This window comes from Thermobia domestica, chromosome 14 (genome assembly GCF_964235325.1).
Source record: "Thermobia domestica chromosome 14, izTheDome1.hap1.1, whole genome shotgun sequence".
In the NCBI taxonomy this organism is placed as follows: Eukaryota; Metazoa; Arthropoda; class Insecta; order Zygentoma; family Lepismatidae; genus Thermobia; species Thermobia domestica.
Window position 1 is genome coordinate 189,351,380 of NC_137467.1, and position 18,819 is coordinate 189,370,198.

Below are 18,819 nucleotides of genomic sequence, written 5' to 3' on the forward strand. Positions count from 1 at the left end.
TATTGATACTGGGGATAAATGAACAACTTAATTTTTAATTTCACACAGGTTATTACTCTTAGAAAATGAAAGACAGTAAATACTACAAGCATATACTACAACATTTAAAGAAATATTTGCCTCTGCAGGTTCCAGAAACATATTCGTTGTCATTAGGTGCAGTCTTCACCTTCTTGGAACAGATCAAAACATAATATGAGGGTCATTTAACTCGAACTGGCAACACCCCACCCAACCAGGTACATTCTAGGAACGTGCCATTTAAGTTCCATATGTACCGTTTACGTACCTGGTACTTGAAAAATGTACATTTCATATGCATAGCACGTGTCGCTAGGTACGTGCCTTTCGAGGAATTTCTGACACTTGAAAGGTACTTTTACATGCTTCACTGGAATGTGAGGAATGTGAATGGCACATACCCCATGTACCACGGCATGGTTGTGCGTAAGTTTCGTATTGCGACTAGGGTTGCCAATTTAGCCACTTTGTGACGAGATCTGGCCATTTTGAGAACGTCGTTAGTCACATAATTTCCAAAGAGCCAATAGTGGCTTTTTAGCCATATGCTTTTCACTTCTATAGCCACTTTCTGAGTTTAGCCACATTGTAATATATTGTGTGTGTCATTTTGCAATTTTCTGACGTTTGATGCGTTCTCTAGGTTGTAACATTCTAAACCCCACTGGCAGAATTGTCCTCATAAAATTAGCATTGATGGTTATATTGTGACGTTACACAGCAGAGAATTAGTTCAAAACCTGTACGTTAAAACTAGACGTTAAATAAAATTTTCGGGAAGACGTAAGTGTAAGTATAAACTAACTCCTTACAGAAATTCAGCCTGATAATATAGACATCCTTCAGGAAATGGTTATCCTTCCTTTTCCATTATTATTTGGCTATGAAACAAATGCCGGAGACATATACAACCGCTATATACAACAGTGTGGTGTTGGAATGTGTAATGATTAGGATGTGATGTTTTATTTTATTTTTTTGAAAGTTCAACACTTCCAATGTACCCGTAAAAATGTACTAAAGAAATAGTGCCCATGTTTTTTAAATATTCAATTAGAACTGGACAATCTACATGAAATTTGCAATCGATCAGTGAAAACGTCATCTTTCTAGAGCCTGTAGTTTCTGAGATCTCATTGTCGAGAAACATATATGTGTATTTTAAAAGAGCTCCAAAGATGGCAGCACAATTCATTTGCATGTATTTCGGAGAAGGCTTACTAAAGGCAAAGGCCTTTGAACAATAATTTAAAAGGATAAACTTTGTGACAAATATTTATTTCAGTAATTTATTTAAACTACACTCTTTTAAAAATATTTGTCTTTGTTATAAACGTGAAATCACAAATAACCGTAAATCAAAGGTTTGAATGCTAAGATTATAGGTTAGAGCTCGGTCGCTCATAAATGTTACTGTAGTATTTTACTAGATAGTTAAATTGCCACACAGATGCCGGAGGAGGGCATATATTTTCAGAGTTAGTTGCTTGGCTTTTTTTAAAAGTACAAGCTTCTAAATTCGAACGTAAAAATGAAGCGTTAAGGTTTTAGTATTCAAGTACTCGCACCCCCAGTTGCATAGCACTGCCCTAAGGAACATTACTGACATGCCTAGTACATTCCTGGCACATGCCAATGCCAAGTAAATGTGTCAAGTACATACACGGTACGTGATATACACATAATAGATACATTCCTCGGTATGTGTCATGCACGTACTTTTGGGCGGAAGTAACCTTATTCCTTACATGTGTATTTCACATGATTGCTCTATTCACGTACCTATCATGTACATTCCAATGTACCTCGAGGAACATTCTTTACACATGATCAGTATGTACTTGTGTTGGGTGGGACTGCTACGTTTGGAGTGTCATGTGGCAGGAGACACATGACGAACATAGTGTGTTCCGTTGATGTGTACGAGTCAGTTCAACGCTGTTACGGTCCCATATTACGATGTGTGTGGCTAGTAGACATTGTTAAAATTGTTGTGTGAAATACCGCCGTAACGTAATGTTCACGCTTGCAGAACAGTGTATGTTTATGAAATTCCAGATGGCACGAGGGCGACATGCTAGAACGATTCACAGAGCATTAGTACAGGCCTGTAGTGAAGATGCTCTACCGTATCGGATAGTGGCCAGATGGGTTGCAGCATTTTCAGGCGGGACGACAGTCAACAGACAAAATGCACGGTGGAGGGCATATGCTAAGGCTACGGACGAAATTCATCTTGTAAGACTACGGAGACTACTTGGCGGTGATCGGCGCTGAACTTGTAGCGAATTGGTGCAGGAGCTGAACATTTCTTCCGGATCAGTATTCCGCATGCTAACACAAGATCTTGGCATGTGGAAAATGCCAGTCAGATGGGCACCCCATGCTCTGAGCGATTTTCAAATGTGGCATATTTGAGAATGTGCGCGTCTACATCTTCAACGTTACAATGAGGAAGGTGATAACTTCTTGCACCGCATTATTTTAAGTGACGAAACGTGGGGAACATCCTACGAGCCTGAATTGAAACGTCAGTTGAGTGAATGGCGTCACCCAGAATCTCCAAGACCGAATAAGCTTAGGCAAGAGCCTGCAAACTTGAAGGTGATGATGATAATGTCATACGACCACGAAGGCATTATCCTGTTACATCAAGTTCCACCGGGCGTTACCGTCAATGCTGCATACTATGCTTCATACCGCAGTCACCATTTGCGACCAGCATTGCGGCGCAAATGTCCACATCTCCAGGAGTCTGGACCAATTCTCCTACACGACAATGTGAGATGCCATACAGTCAATCCAGTACAGACTCTGTTACGACGATATTACCCGGATATGAGTCCCTGAGATTCCCCAAAAATGAAAGAATCTCTCAGGGGCAAACGTTTCAGAGACATTCCCAGCATTGTTCGTGCCTTATGGCGCACTGTCAACACCCTCTACAAAGTGGGGCTTTGACAGGTATTCAACGGTTACCAGATATCTGGTGAAGGGTTCAACAAGCTGGTGGGGATTACGTCGAAGGACTGTAAGCTTCTTGAGGCGAGTGATTCACTGCATTCCATTTCACAACTATGTTGCCACTTCGAGTTAAATGACCCTTGTACTTAGCATCACTCCAAACTCCAGTTATACAAAATAATCCTAAAACATAGAATTGTGTTGAATTCACCAAATTTAATTGTATATGCACTCGTACATCCCTAAACACAGCACTTAACTCGTATATTACACTGCAAAATAATGGAAAATGTAGAAGTTGTTTCTTATTACTCTCTTTTTAATCAATAATCCTTCGTATTAGGAACAAAAGAAGATACTTTAGAAACTGTCGATTTTTGTGCAATTCAAGCATAACTTGTGAAAGACTTTTTTTTTTCTTTCTTCGAAATATTCTCACAATTAGTTTCAAAGTGGCTGACTAACATATCGAGCCCTTGTAAGAAGTAGTGAAAAGTATGCTGCAATTGTTGTGCTCCACGGGAAGACAATCAATACTTAGCCTATTCATGCAAAGACAAGTATTATATGGCACCATTTTTTTCTATGAACCAGGAATACATACAAAAACTTTACATTTCCAAATGAAACTATATATATTAATGGGCTACTTCAAAAAAGTGGGGAGGCAAATGCCCCCCTTTGCCTCCCCTAATCGCCGCCCATGCTTTCGCATCAAAATCACTCCAGAGTTCAAATGTCTCCGCACTGTTTGATTGCTGAAAATGTTCCTTTTGCTCTGTTGAAGCTAAGGCAACTCCTCTCGCTTTATGCTCAATAGACGCCTTTGCTTTTAAGAACGCATTTAGGTCGTCGAATCCTTGCTTCTTAAGACCAGGGTCAAGGAGAGTGGCCTCTGCCAATTGCTGGATGTCTTCTACTCTTCCAAATCGTTTCCATAGTTCTTGTGACAGCGTCGTTACTATTTTTTTTTTTTTTTTTTTTACATCCTCTGGTTGATTTTCTTCTCCTTCCATCTTCGCCATATGTCTTGTTAGTCCTCTGCTTAATAATATGTACTTAGGAATAGTCACTCCCTCTTCGGAGATCATTTCTTGTGTCACATCATTAAAAGGCTTCAAAATTTGACATGCCTTCTCAATGATTCTCCATTCAATATTTGTAAGTAGTTCGATATCCGGGTTGGTGATAGCCAGGGTAGACAGCACTGGTTCTTTCAATTTCAGAATGCTTTGAAACATATCGAATGTGGAATTCCATCTAGTGATCACATCTTGCTTCAGTTTGAGCTCCGGAAGTCCCATCTGTTGCTGATATTGTTTGAGTTTTGCTGCTGCTTGTGGACTACTTTTTATGTACTCTACTATGTTTTTCACTTTTGAATGTACAGATTTTATTTCATCTATCCCAGCCTGAACAACTAAATTAACACTATGGGCAAAACATGCCACATGACGCCACCCACCCAGACGGATAGCTGCTACAATGTTAGCGGTATTATCACTCACAATGGCTGTTATTTTGTCCCGAATGCTTCACTCAGTGAAAATACGCTTTAATTCAGTAGCATTGTTTTCAGCAGTGTGTTTTTCACTGAACTCTGAACAGTCCAACAAAAATGACCGTACTTGGCACTCTTCATTGATAAAATGTGCAGTCACAGCCAGAAAACTTTCGTTGTTCATTGATTTCGTTTACGTAGAACACTAGATTTGGTATTAACAAATTTAGATAATGTAGTGGTTGAGAGAGAAGAACCCCCCGTACTTAAAGAGAATAAACACCACCCTGCGCTATTAATTAAAATCAAACAGAACAATAAGGTAAAGATAAAAAGTCAAAGTAAAGTAATGGGTTATAATTTCAGTAAGGCAAACTACAATCAACTATATCACGAATTGGGAAAGGTAGAGTGGGAGGTACTGGGTGAACATACTGACGTTGATTGCGCTGTTCAAAAGTTTTATTCCACCTTACATAATATATTTGACAAATGCATTCCGAAAAAGAAACAGAGCACGGGAAACTATCCTAGCTGGTTCACGCTAGACATTATAAATAAAATTAAAATGAAAGCTCGTCACCGCAAAGCGATAAGACTCGGAAAGTCAAATATAGATTTACATAAACGCGAATTTAATAAACTTCGAGAAATGATTAAGAAAGATATACAAGTCGCATATACAAACTTCGTTAAGGGAGCGGAATATTTAATACAAGAGGACCCATCTACGTTTTGGAACTTTATTAAGAGTAAAACAAAGCATTTAAATGGTAATGTATTGTGTTATGAGGGTAAAGAGTTAGCATGTGATAAAGATATAGTAAACGCATTTGCAACCTACTTTAAATTAGTGCTGTCGAAATCGGTTTTTGAAAAAACCGAAAACCGGTTTTTGAAAAAAGTGAAATTTCATAAAACCGAAATGTCGGTTTTGAAAACCGCATTTGCGGTTTCGGTTTTGAAAACCGTTTTTGCGGTTTCGGTTTTGAAAACCGCTTTTGCGGTTTCGGTTTTGAAAACCGTTTTTGCGGTTTCGGTTTTGAAAACCGCTTTTGCGTTTTCGGTTTTGAAAACCGCATCTGCGGTTTCGGTTTTGAAAACCGCTTTTGCGGTTTCGGTTTTGAAAACCGCATTTTCGGTTTCGGTACTGAAAACCGCATCTGCGGTTTCGGTTTTGAAAATCGCATTTGCGGTTTCGGTTCTGAAAACCGCATCTGCGGTTTCGGTTTTGAAAATCGCATTTGCGGTTTCGGTTCTGAAAACCGCATCTGCGGTTTCGGTTTTGAAAACCGATTTTCTCAAAAACCGAAAACTACAAAAGTCACAAAAATTCGACAGCACTAATATCAAGTAACGATGAGAAAACAGCAAAGAATCTTTCCCATCTTCGGCTCACAGTTCCCAGATGGAGGGAAATTTCCCTCGGGAAAAAATACTCAAAATTTGCAGAGGGGAAAGAAGATATTTTTTCTTAAAATGTCTTAATGTGTAGGGAAATTCTTTGGCAAAATAAAAAAAAATAAGTTGCAGTTTCTCACAAAGACGCACGGTTATCGTTATTGGGAAGTAAAAAGATATAGAATAAAATATGATCGGTGTTCCATTCACGTATGAACTATTGCAGGTGTCTGGGACTTGCGATAAGAAACCAGCCAACACATGCAAAACCACAACATTCACATTTATCGGAGTGGCAACAAATCAACAATAAAATTGTGTATTGCGATCTATATTTTTTTTCTTTTTTTTTTAAGAAAGGGAGGTGGTGTTTTTTTCTTAACAAAAGAAAGAGTGGCAGTACTATTTAAAAACAAGGTGAAAGAGTAATAATAATATAAAAGATCTCAGTCTAAGTGGATGAGATTTCAAATTGGATTTCATGAGTTGCAGGTGTAGTGATCTTAAATAGCAATATACCTTATTTTCTATTTAGCTTAGTGTTGTCATATTACCCGATTTTTACGGGTACCACCCGATTTTCAGGTTCTATATTCGTCCCTCGCTTAAACGTATCTTAATCACGAAAAACCACCCGCTTTTTGGGATTGGAGAAAAATCTAAGACGACTTAGTGGATAAAGTGTTGGTATATTCAACGTAAACCGCTACATCTCTGACAATCTTAATCGCAATTAAGTTAAATTTGGACTCGCGCTCAGGCTCAGGCTGTGAGCTATCTGAGCAGTGCGCGGGTGTAGGGCCATTTGCTAATAAAGAGATCTGCTCTAATGCACAATAATTTTCTCTGTGTACTACATGTGTTTTTAATGTAATGTATTGGAGGTTCTATACGAATGAATATTCGTTTGTAGATGTTGTGACAAGCATACTTGTATTATTCATACCTTCATAAGCTACAAAAATACCGAACGACAATTTCAAGTGCAACTTTAACGACTCTTATAGAAGCGAATTTACGTATGTTAGCCAGGGCAGAACTCAGTTTGAAGCAAAATGTACACTCTGAAAAACTGAGATTTGTTTGAAAAGTAGGCTGCAGGGAAGCAAACTGGACCCCACCTGATTTTTTATGCATTTTGTAAAGTAGACCATAAGAAACACGAATCTGAAGGAATTTTGACATTCCGAATTTCGTAACTCGAGATATTCGAACATAAAGTGACCACGGAAGTAAACCTGATTTTTTATATATTTCGTAAACTAGATCACAAGGAATACGAATCTGAAGGAATTTTGACATTACGACTTCCGGAACTCGAGATATTAAAACTTTAATAATATATAAGTTTAATATAGATATATTCTCTATACGAAACATACAGATGGTGATCAGAAAAATGGAAACACCTGTAGTTGGCAACACGTCAGATGTATGGGTTGGCAGTGGTGTCGTGGCTCCCGCAGCGCCGGCCCGCTGGTGGTGGTGTGTTAGGTCGGTCTCCATACTACGTCAGGCGCAGTGGAACAGCATTGTCCAGTGGCTGCAGCAGACGGAGGTAGTGTAAGATGGGAGACCTCTCAGATTTTCAAAGAGGGCAAATTGTTGGTGTGCGGTTTTGTGGAGTGAGTGTGACGGCAGTGGCTAGTGTGTTAGGTGTGCCGCGTGGGACAGTGTCGAAGGTGAGACGGCCTACACAACACACGGGAAAACCACATCGGGGAAGCGGAACAGTGGGCGGAAGAAAATCATGAGTGATAGGTCACCACGGGTATTAAAGCGCATTGTCACGCAGAACCGTTGTGTCACTGCGGAGCAAGTGACGGAGGAACTCAATCAGCACCTCCCCCACCCTGTTTCGACAATCACAGTCCGCCGCGAATTACATGACATGAACTTATGGGGTCTTGTTGCACGGGCCAAACCGATCATCAGGGACCATAACGCTTTCGAACGCCGCAAATGGTGCCGCGACCATGCAACTTGAACCGTTGAGGACTGGAAACGTGTGATATGGTCGGATGAGTCATCCTTCACCCTATTCCCAACCACGGGCCGTGTTTATGTGTGGAGAACGCCCAAAGAAGCTTATGATCTGCAGTGTCTCCGCCCGACTGTGGGTCGCCATATCATGGTTTTCATTGGGTCCTGTAGTCACACTTAGAGGACGAATCACTGCCAACGATTATGTCGCAATTTTAGGAGACAACTTGCATCCTATGGTCCGGATGTTGTTCCCGGACAATGACGCCATCTTCCAGGATGATAATGAACCCATTTACACAGCTGGCGTCGTTGCAGCGTGGTTTGAGGAACACCGGGATGAAGTTCAACACCTCCCCTGGCCCGCCCAATCCCAGGATCTCAACATAATTGAACATCTGTGGTCCGTCTTGGAAACACGACTCCGGCGACGATTTCCACCTCCATCCTCTCTCACAGAACTGGCCGATGCCCTGCACGAGGAATGGTGTAAAATTCCACTTGCTACCATTCACGATTTCTATGCCTCCATCCCACGTCGCATCAAGGCTGTTCTGAAGGCGAAAGGTGGCCCGACACCATATTAATCTGGTAAGTTGCAATTTCGTTCAGGTGTTTCCATTTTTCTGATCACCATCTGTATGTCCTGTGAGATATATAAAGGTAACCAAGAAAGTTCTGTCGCATTTTGTGGAGGTCTGTGTTCAATTGATCCTCACACTGTGAGTTGAATGCGAATGGAGAAAAGGCGAAGGTCAGATGTTGGTGTGGGTATATCCAACATTCTACCTACTTGTGGCAGTTCAGTTACAACGTGAACTTGTGTAAGGACAGAGTGAATATGGAACCTCCACAGAGCGTCATAAAGCCGTGTATGCTGTACGAGTTCAAACTTGGGTCAAACGCCACTGCAGTGGGGCGGAAGATATCTCAGGCCTTTCGTGAGGGTGTCGTGATTACGCAGACAGTGCAAGAGTGGTTTAGAAAGTTTAAGGACGGTGACAAAACACTCACGAAAGACGCACAACTTGCCGGAAGACCAACACATGTACAAAATGAAGATCTTCAGGTAGCAATTGAGGCGAACAGTGGAGAGACCTGTGAGGAACTGGGGCTAACATTCAATGTGAGTGGAGAAACCATCCGGCAGCACCTCCATCAACTTGGGAAGCACTACAATTTGAGTCTATTGGTCCCACATGAATTAACTCCGGGCCAGAAGGCTACGCGAGCAGACACCTGTGTTTCTTTCCTGTCTCGTCTGAGGAAGGAGCCATTTCTGGACAGGATGTTGGCATGTGATGAGAAGCTCCCTTGCGTCGTCATCATTGGTTAAAATCCCATGAACTGGTTCCAAAACAGCTGAAACCAGTAATGCAGCAGAGAGTCCTGCTGTGTGTTTGGTGGACTGCTCGCGACATCGTGCATCGGGAACTGCTACCGGCTGGTCAGAGCAGAACATTAATGCAACTGTCTACTGTCAGCAGTTGAGCCGTGTTCAAGAAAAACTCAAAACACTTCTCAATCGGTAAGGGTTCTCCCGTTACGGGACAACGCTAAACTCCACATGACTAGAGTGACCCGGGACACCATCCTACGCCTTGGATGGGAAACACTATTGCAACCGCCATACTCCCCGGACATTGCACCGTCCATCACCTGTTCCATTCCTTGGACACTCACCTTAGAGAACTCCAGTTCAACTCCGTAGTAAAGGTGCAAAATGCACTTGATACCTTCTTCGCTTCACGGCAAACCAAGTTCTACCGCGAAGGAATCCATGCCCATCCCGAACGTTTTCAGAAGGTTCGAGTACTGATGGGTACTATTTTTGATCTTCCAGGTACGTCTTAGGCAGGGGTGTAGCCACGGGGGGGCCCATCGGGGCCAGACCCCCCAAAAGATTTCCTGCCCCCCTAATGACCAGATGTTAAAACATCATCGTGAGATTACTTCGCTTCAGTCATTTAAAAATAACAAAGTTTACATATACGGTAATTAATAATTTACGGTAAAATAGTATGGAAAAATAGTATTTTACCATACCGATCACAAAATAGTATGGTATTGCTTCCTTATAGCGATTCGAAAATAGTATGGTATACTTTTTGTGACAGCAGATTACACAATTTACGGCAATTTGTATTTGACAGTTTGAAGACAAACGTTTTGACAAGGTACTATAAATTCTATCATAAAACAAGCAACGTTTTTAATCAGTTTTTCAGTTTGGATTTCATTCGCTTTTTAAAATGCTATTTCGTGTAAAACAGGAAGTGAGATATAGCTGTTAATAAAATAATTGTGTCTTTTTAGTCACGAATAATAAATAAACATTTTTGTCAGAAAATCTTAAATAAATTAAGTGCAATTTCAAAGAAAATCAGTCTTATGTATAAAAGTAATCAAGAAAGTTCTGTCGCTTTTTGTGGAGGTCTGCGATAATTGGCCCTCACTGACGGCAGGGTTTCGTCGAGTCGAAACATATATATCTTGCGTCGGGGTGTTGAAGTTACCACCGCGCAGCAGCGACCAGCGAGAACTTCGTTTTGATCCGCACTTCTTAGATTCTTCGCGGAGAATCGTGAAGGGACCAACACGAACTATCACCAGTCATGTGCATGCGTTATTATATATTATTTTTTCCTGACGAATTGTTCCTAAAGTGAGCTCCGAGGGTCAAGAATAATCTCTGCCTCAACATCATGAAGTGAAAAATCTTGAGATAAGTGCGATAATTGTATGAATTTAGATGACAACTGTCGTCGATCATTAGAAAGTGAGTATGCGAGAGCTATAAAATAAAGTAAATAGACACGCGTCATTTTGTTACAAAATTACATGGCAAACACATTTTATCTAATTCCAAACAGTTATCGTCGAATATACACGGTTAAGGGAGCACTCTGATTGACCCAATTAAAAAGATCTTAACGATTTATCCCTTTACAAGCGACGTTTCCTTCATCGCCTTCGTAGCGAAGTAGGAAGAACACTTGCCTAGTAATCATAAGGTTGGTGGTTTGAGTCCCCTTCAGGGTAACTTTTGATACTTTTTAAAGTGTTTTTTAGACTCACCTTAATGTAACTAAATCACACATATAGTCGATTTAACATTTTGGGGGAGTAATTTTGTGGTTCATTGGCGTTTTGTCGCGTCTCTGTCGCTGGTGGTATAATTTTCAAAACGGTAGAGGGGCCACCGGGGATCGTCGCTGCGGCGCCGCCAATGTTTGGCGAGATGTCGCTAATTGCCAATTTGTGGTCCACCGACGCTTACGGCATGGGGACAATTCAGTGTGAGTGGCGAAACCATTCAGCAGCATCTTCAACAACTGAGGAAACACTAGAAGTTGGGTCGATGGGTCCCACATAACTTGACTCCGGGTCAAAAGGCAACGCAAGCAGACACCTGTGTTTCTTTGCTGTTTCGTCTGAGGAAGGAGCCATTTCTGGACAAGGTGTTGCCATGTGATGAGAAATGGGTCCTGTACGGAGTTTCACGGCTCCGTCATAATTGGTTGGCATCCCATGAACGGTTCCAAGACAGCCGAAACCAGCACTACACCAGAAGAAAGTCCCGCTGTGTGTTGATGAACTGCTCGCGGCATCGTGCATCGGGAACTGCTACCGGCTGGTCATCGCATCAATCCAACTGTGTACTGTCAGCAGTTGAGCCGTGTTCAAGAGAAATTCAAAACTCTGGAGCCAGCACTTCTGAATCCCAAAGGGGTCCTTATGTTACAGGACAACGCTAGGCCCCTCGTGGCTAGGATGACCCGGGACACCATTTTACGCCTTGGATAGGAAACACTATTGCACCCGCCATACTCCCTGGACTTTGCACCGTCCGATTATCATCTGTTCCCTTCCTTGGACAATCACAAAGGATGCCAGCTCAAATCCCAAGTAGAGGAACAAAATGCACTCGATACCTTCTTCGCTTCACGGAACACCAACCTCTACCGCGATGGAGTAAATGGCCTTCCAGAACGTTTGCAAAAGGTTGTCGATCTACTCTTGATCTTCCAGATACGTGTTAGGTGACATATGAATGTTCAGAGGTGGTAAGTGAGAAAGCGATAGAACTTTCTTGTTTACCTTTATAGATTGGTTCTGTGTATTGAAATAGTTATGCACAAAGGTATAATGTTTGGTCGGGGGCAGTAGTTCTTGGTTAAACCTAATACAAACTATCTGTAATATGAGATTATTATTATTATTATTATTATTATTATTATTATTATTATTATTATTATTGTTATTATTATTATTATTATTATTATCATTATAAGAAGAAGAAGAAGAAGAAGCTAAAAATAGTGTTTTTAGTTTTCCGGAAGGAAACCAAAATTTTCCAGTTTTTTTCAGGCTTCAAAAACACTAGCTGCAACACATTTTCTTTTTAGATTGTAGCTGCCCCCCTTCAAAAACGACGAGCCCCTCCTACAGAAACCTGCTGACTACACCCCTGGTCTTAGGTGACATATCGATGCTCTAAGGTGATAGGTCAAAAAGCGACAGAACTTTCTTCGTTAATTTTATACATACTATGTAAAACTACTGTATAAGTTCTAGTATCTCGAGTTCGGGAAGTCGGAATGTCAAAATTCCTTCAGATTCGTGTTCCTCCTGGTCTACTTTACAAAATATATAAAAATCAGGTTGGGCCCAGTTTTCTTCCATGGTCACTTTATGTTCGAATATCTCGAGTTCCGACATTCGAAATGTCAAAATTTCTTCAGATTCGTGTTCCTCGTGGTCTAATTTACAAAATATATGAAAATTAGGTGGGGTTCAGTTTGCTTCCCTGCAGCCGAAAAGTACATTGGAAGTGTCATCAAAGAAGTAACTAAAAAAAAAAAAAAAAAGTGCAAAGGATCCCAGGTCAGTATTTGTAACACACAAGTTCACGTAAGTACTTACGGTTTAGAACTCCCCACTTTTCTGATTTTAAAATTTTGCAACCCTAATTTAGCTGTGACTTGTACAACCACCGAACTATCCCTTTCGCACAGTGCTGCATATATTACCATAATAGTCTTGGAGCAAATAAAAAAAAGTTAAAACCAGACATAAATCAATACAATTGTCTCGATCAATAGTTGCTTTCACAGTTGTTAAAAGGTGTAATTAAAAACATTAAACATTGTTTCTGCTTTGAAAAGGACAAACAGGTTTAGTTTATAAAACCGCAAACACGGTTTCGGGCGACTTTCGCTTTCGAAAAGAGCTTTTGTGATTTCGGTTTTGAAAACCGCTATTGCGGTTTCGGTTTTGAAAACAGCATTTGCGGTTTCGGTTTTGAAAACCGCTTTTTCGGTTTCGGTTTTGAAAACCTCTCTTGCGGTTTCGGTTTTGAAAACCGCATTTGCGGTTTCGGTTTCGAAAACCGCATTTGCGGTTTCAGTTTTGAAAACCGCATTTGCGGTTTCGGTTTTGAAAACCGCTTTTGCGGTTTTCGGTTTTTAGGAAACCGGTTTTCTCAAAAACCGAAAACCGCAAATGTCACAAAAATTCAACAGCACTACTTTAAATCAGTGTATACAGACGGAGCATCACTGCTAGTTGAAATAGATGATTCGACATTAATTGAAATGTATGAAAAAATTGATATGTTGCAAATAGCGGTAATAGAAGTGGACGAGATTCGAATGGCAATCAGAAAACTAAAATCAAAGTGTTCGATAGGTATCGATGATGTACCATCATATGTAATAAAAGGTTGTGAAGAGAGTTTCTTATTACCTTTACACATGCTATTTAACCTAATACTCCAAACCAGCACGTTTCCAGCAAAATGGAAACTTACAAAAGTTTGCCCTATTCCTAAAAAGAATGACAGTAAAGAAATTCAAAATTATAGGCCGGTTTGTATTCTAAACTCATTTGCAAAGATATTTGAAAGCATAATTTATAAGCGCATTGAAAATCACATTAAACCAGTAATATCGGATTATCAACATGGATTCGTTCCTGGCAGATCCACCGTAACAAATCTTGCTGTCTTCACTGACCATCTAGTTGATACATTGGAGAGTAATAATCAAATAGATGTAGTTTATACAGATATTGCGAAAGCATTTGATAAGGTAAACCACACGTTGATAAGGTAAACCACTTAAATTTCTCAACTTTTCTGATCAGTTAATTGCTCTTATGAAGTCATATTTGATGGACAGAAAACAATATGTGGTTTATAAATCCTGTAGATCATTTGAATATATTCAATTTTCTGGAGTCCCACAAGGATCTAATTTAGGGCCGCTACTTTTTATAATATTCATTAATGACCTTCCTAATTGTATTAAAACATCACATAAACTACTCTATGCAGACGATTTAAAATTATATAGGAGAATTACAACAGCACAGGACTGTGTCAGTTTGCAGGAGGATCTAGACAGAGTAAATGAATGGTGCAAGAACAACTTGTTAAACATAAATTCAGATAAATGCAAAATCGTGTCCTTCACTAAGAAACGAAATGTTGTTGAATTTCAATATAAGATAGATGGTAAAGAATTAAAGGGGGAACAAACTGTCAAAGATTTGGGTGTAATATATGATAACAAACTATCGTTTGAGCATCATATAAATCAAATTGTAAATGACGCAAACAAAAATCTTGGATTTATTTTGAGAATGGGAAGGGAATTTAATAAGTCGAATGTTTTACTGAAATTATATTTTTCATTTGTTAGATCAAAATTAGAATATGCGTCTATTAATGGAACCCCCACACGAAGAAAGACTCTATTAGAATAGAAAGAGTTCAAAATAAATTTCTGCGGTTTCTGGTGAACAAGAGAACAGGCATCTTCCCCACATATGAAAATAGTACTTCTCTTAATGAAAATTTTAACACGATGTCTCTCAATCACAGAAGAGTGTTAAATGACATGATATTCTTGTACAAAATATTAAATAACAAATTAAATAGTAAGGATTTGGTCTCTGCCTTTCATCTCAGGGTACCCAATGGAAACATACGTGTGAGCAATGGAAATTTCTTTTATTCTAAGAAATCTCGAACAAATGCAACAAAACAGTCACCAACGTGGAGGATGGGTGCAGTCTACAACAAACTGAGTAAATGTAAAAAAGTTCTGGATATACACAGTATGAGTCAGAATAGATTTCGCAAATATATTATAGATATTCTATGTAACTCTGGTATGAACACTGTAATTGGGTAGAATAACCTGTTGTGTTCTTGTTCTTAAATAAATAAATAAATAAATAAATTTCCAACAATCGGTGGTAATTGAAACTGCAGATGCTGATTCAAGTTCTATCATAACTTTCTCCATTGTTTCGTTGTATAACATTGGTATCAATGTAGACGACAGCGTCTTTCGAGATGGAAGGCGGTACCCTGGATTCAGCATGCCAATAAATTTCTTGAATTCCTCATCTTCAACTAAACTGAATAGCTGAAATTCTTTGACAACCATTTTCACAAGTTGCTGGTCTATTTTCTTGCTCATGTTCACCGGAATTGGCGTCTGAATATATTGCGAAATATATCACTGATTGGACAATCTTAACGTGGTGGAAGTCGCGGTTGAGAAACGTTAGGATTTGCTGACTGGGATAAGGATGTTGGCTTGTTGTTGGCTGGGGCAAAGATGTTTTGCTTGTTGTTGGCTGGGACATAGGTTGTTGGCTTGGACATAGGTTGTTGGTTTTGATGAGGTACAACGTCACTACTACATCTCTTAATGCCACTGGATGGATGTTTCCTCGCCATGTGCCTTGAAGGATTTGCTGTAGATCCTCCAGTGAAAGATATAATATTGTTGCAAATTCCACACTTGGCTTTGTTATTGGGCGGTTCATTAAAATAACTCCACCAGGCACTGCGCTTCCTATTTTCTCTTCGTGGATTCTCCATTATGAATACATCGGGGCAGTCCGAAATCTAATAATGTAATAATTTTCAAAAGTATTCAGTAAAAATAATTAAAAATACTTCACACCAATAAAAGCACACTGTTCAGAAATCCCACTATAGTATCACCATCACAAACACTGAAAAGTTACGCGAAATTTAATAGTACTTATTTCGAGTGAAAAAGTAAAGTTTTCAGACACAAGTACCATCTGCTAACCACAGCACTTTCGAAAATAAACCTAAGAACGACCGATGCCGATAGACACACAACACACACACACACACACACACACACACACACACACGTATCTAGAACTTGCAGAGCACTTCAAACTGACGATGAACGACAAATGTACTTGGATTTTAAGTTTTCCCAAGATATTGAACAAAAGGTATTCCCTGCTCTAATTTTAAGTAAGGTAAATGACCTGCTTTTGAAATTTGCATAGTGCATGTTGTTACATAGTGAGTTACTTTGAATTCTTAATCCCTCTTCCATTTCCAATGGTCACAACTCAATTCCCAAGACAATCAAGAGATGTTTTGCACATGGTTTCTTTCGACACTGACACTTGTTATTCCAAGAAATTTTTTCAGCAGTTTTCACGAAACAAAGGTGATTTTAAAAGTAATACGAATTCCAAATATTAGTGACGTAGAGTAAAATAAAAAAAAATTATTGGCGTAGCTACGTTTCTATATGCACTAATCAACTATACAGAATTATGAAGGTTAATTGCTGCAGAAACGATCCAACAATTTCTTCTGATCCAGATAATTCAATTTCTAGGGTGGTCCAATTCTCCGTTATTTCCCACGTGTTCTCGGTGGAATTTCATTCTCCTCAATGGACGATGCAGTCTAAGGATCACCACTAGCACCAATAATAATAATAATAATAATAATAATAATAATAATAATAATAATAATAATAATAATAATAATAATAATAATAATAATAATAATAATAATAATAATAAATAATAATAATAATAATAATAATAATAATAATAATAATAATAATAATAATAATAATAATAATAATAATAATAATAATAATATACTGATAATTTGTAGAGTCCATAATGGCTTTCGTCCAATAATAAGAAAGTCTCGAAGGCCTTTTTTGGTCTATCGCCCTCCGTCCCAACTTTTTATTTTCTCTTCATCTCAATTTCAAATTCTTTGAAGTGGAAAAAATAGACACCTCGCAGTATATAATTTGTCCCGGTTATCAGAAATACATTTGAGTATACGGTTATGTGAATTCCGTAACAATATTGTACCCCGTCGCACCCTGTAAAACTAATTCTACTAACTAAATAAAAAAAAAAAAACAAGGGGGAAGGGATTCATTTATGAATGTCAAACACCGGACCCCTTTGTCAGCTAACGGGCAATGCAAAAATTTAACTGAAACCGCGCAGTTCAGACCAGTCAGTGGCGGCGTAAGGCGAACTAGTGCCCAAGGCCAGTGAAGTACATCGGGACCCTTTCATGAACAATCATGGCATACAGGGACGTAGCCAGCGGGTGAGATGGGTGGGACTTGCCCTCCCCGACATCACCTCAAAAAGGACAAACGGTGGAAACAGATATAGGAAAAGAGCGCAAAAGGGTATTTTCAACAATGTCCCACCCCGAAATGAAATTCTGTCTACGGCCCTGATGGCACACATCTACCGACCCGCTTCCCTCGGAACGTGGGGTCGAGGCGGTGACACCGCTCACCCTAATTTTACGCACCCACAGTTCAGACTCAATATAGAACTAAAGCATGTTTTGTTGCAGTGGTGGAACTACTGCCACCGCAGCTCACGCAATGGTGGGACCTGGGGCATAAAGGGGGCCCTGATCAGATGCGTTTAAGGTAAGTTTCCTATTAATGAAACACGAAAGCGCAATCAAAATATTTTTTGTTAATCTTGTTGAAAACTGTAAGAATATATAGTAGGTACTATTTGACCCTATAGATTGTTGGTTCTGAGAGGTCACAAGACCTGATATTGTCGTTTCAGATTTAATTATGACCGGGCCAAAGGATATTAATTTTTTCGATTAAGTGTAGAAAGTCTGATTTCGGAATGCTTGGGGCCTTTTGAGTGTCAGTTAAATTTAATATATTAAAAAAAAATATTTGAATACAATTAGTTTTCATGCGTTATGATGTAACTTTTAATGATGTAATCAAAAGGTCACTGGGAATGTAAATAACACTTTTCTTCCTCTGAACTCTCACTGTGAATCAGTCCGGTGTTGAATTAAGACATGCTCAAGGTGGCTCAGTCCCCCTTGAATATCTATATATAGTGCATATCTAGAATATAGTGTATATCTAGAATATCTATTGCCCCTCCTTGTACAAAAATCTGAATTCAACACTGAATCAGTCGTATACAAATACACATATATTCGTTGCAGTCCAACAGTGTAATAATCATAAACAAAAGAATGGAAAGCTTTAGTTTAACGTCCCACGATTATGAGAAACGAGTGCTAAAGGAGACGGATGAAATTGCATGTGAATGATGATGAAAGAAATGGTGGAATGACAAAGTGGGAGCAAAGGGAGAACCCCGAGGAAACCCACGAGCAACGATGTTGTCCACCACAAACTTACTTGGGCGGAGATCAAACCCCCGATAAAAGGAAACAAACTTCCTATCTCTAATTCCTTTAACTGAACGAACCCAAAGGAATCGAATACCAGAAAGGAATCAGAATTCCCATCACTACTTAGCAACGTTTGAGATAGTTTTAAAGATTTAAACAGTGTTGCCAGACGGCAAGGGAAATTATACACACGTTCCGTCCAAATTCCACAATTTTACACACAAACTGGAAGACAGTGCACACAAAATTGCACAATACATAACTACCTATATAGACCAGCCATTGTTCAAAGATTTATCGTTCGATTTATTATTATTATTATTATTATTATTATTATTATTATTATTATTATTATTATTATTATTATTATTATTATTATTATTATTATTATTATTATAGTAAAACCGTCATCTTCTTCCCGCCCTTTGTCACAGAAAGC

The 18,819-nt window shown here is 39.2% G+C and overlaps 1 protein-coding gene across 1 annotated transcript; it reads right to left on the reverse strand.

Moving 5' to 3' along the window:
* Window positions 1–3,037: 3,037 nt before the first annotated feature.
* LOC145670183 (zinc finger BED domain-containing protein 4-like) lies at window positions 3,038–15,360 on the reverse strand. The gene is made up of 3 exons (XM_081738558.1): window positions 15,126–15,360; window positions 3,671–4,465; window positions 3,038–3,168 (listed from the first exon to the last, which is right to left on the reverse strand). Exons 1-3 carry the CDS (start codon window positions 15,358–15,360, stop codon window positions 3,038–3,040), a joined length of 1,161 nt encoding a protein of 386 aa, XP_081594684.1.
* Window positions 15,361–18,819: the final 3,459 nt, after the last annotated feature.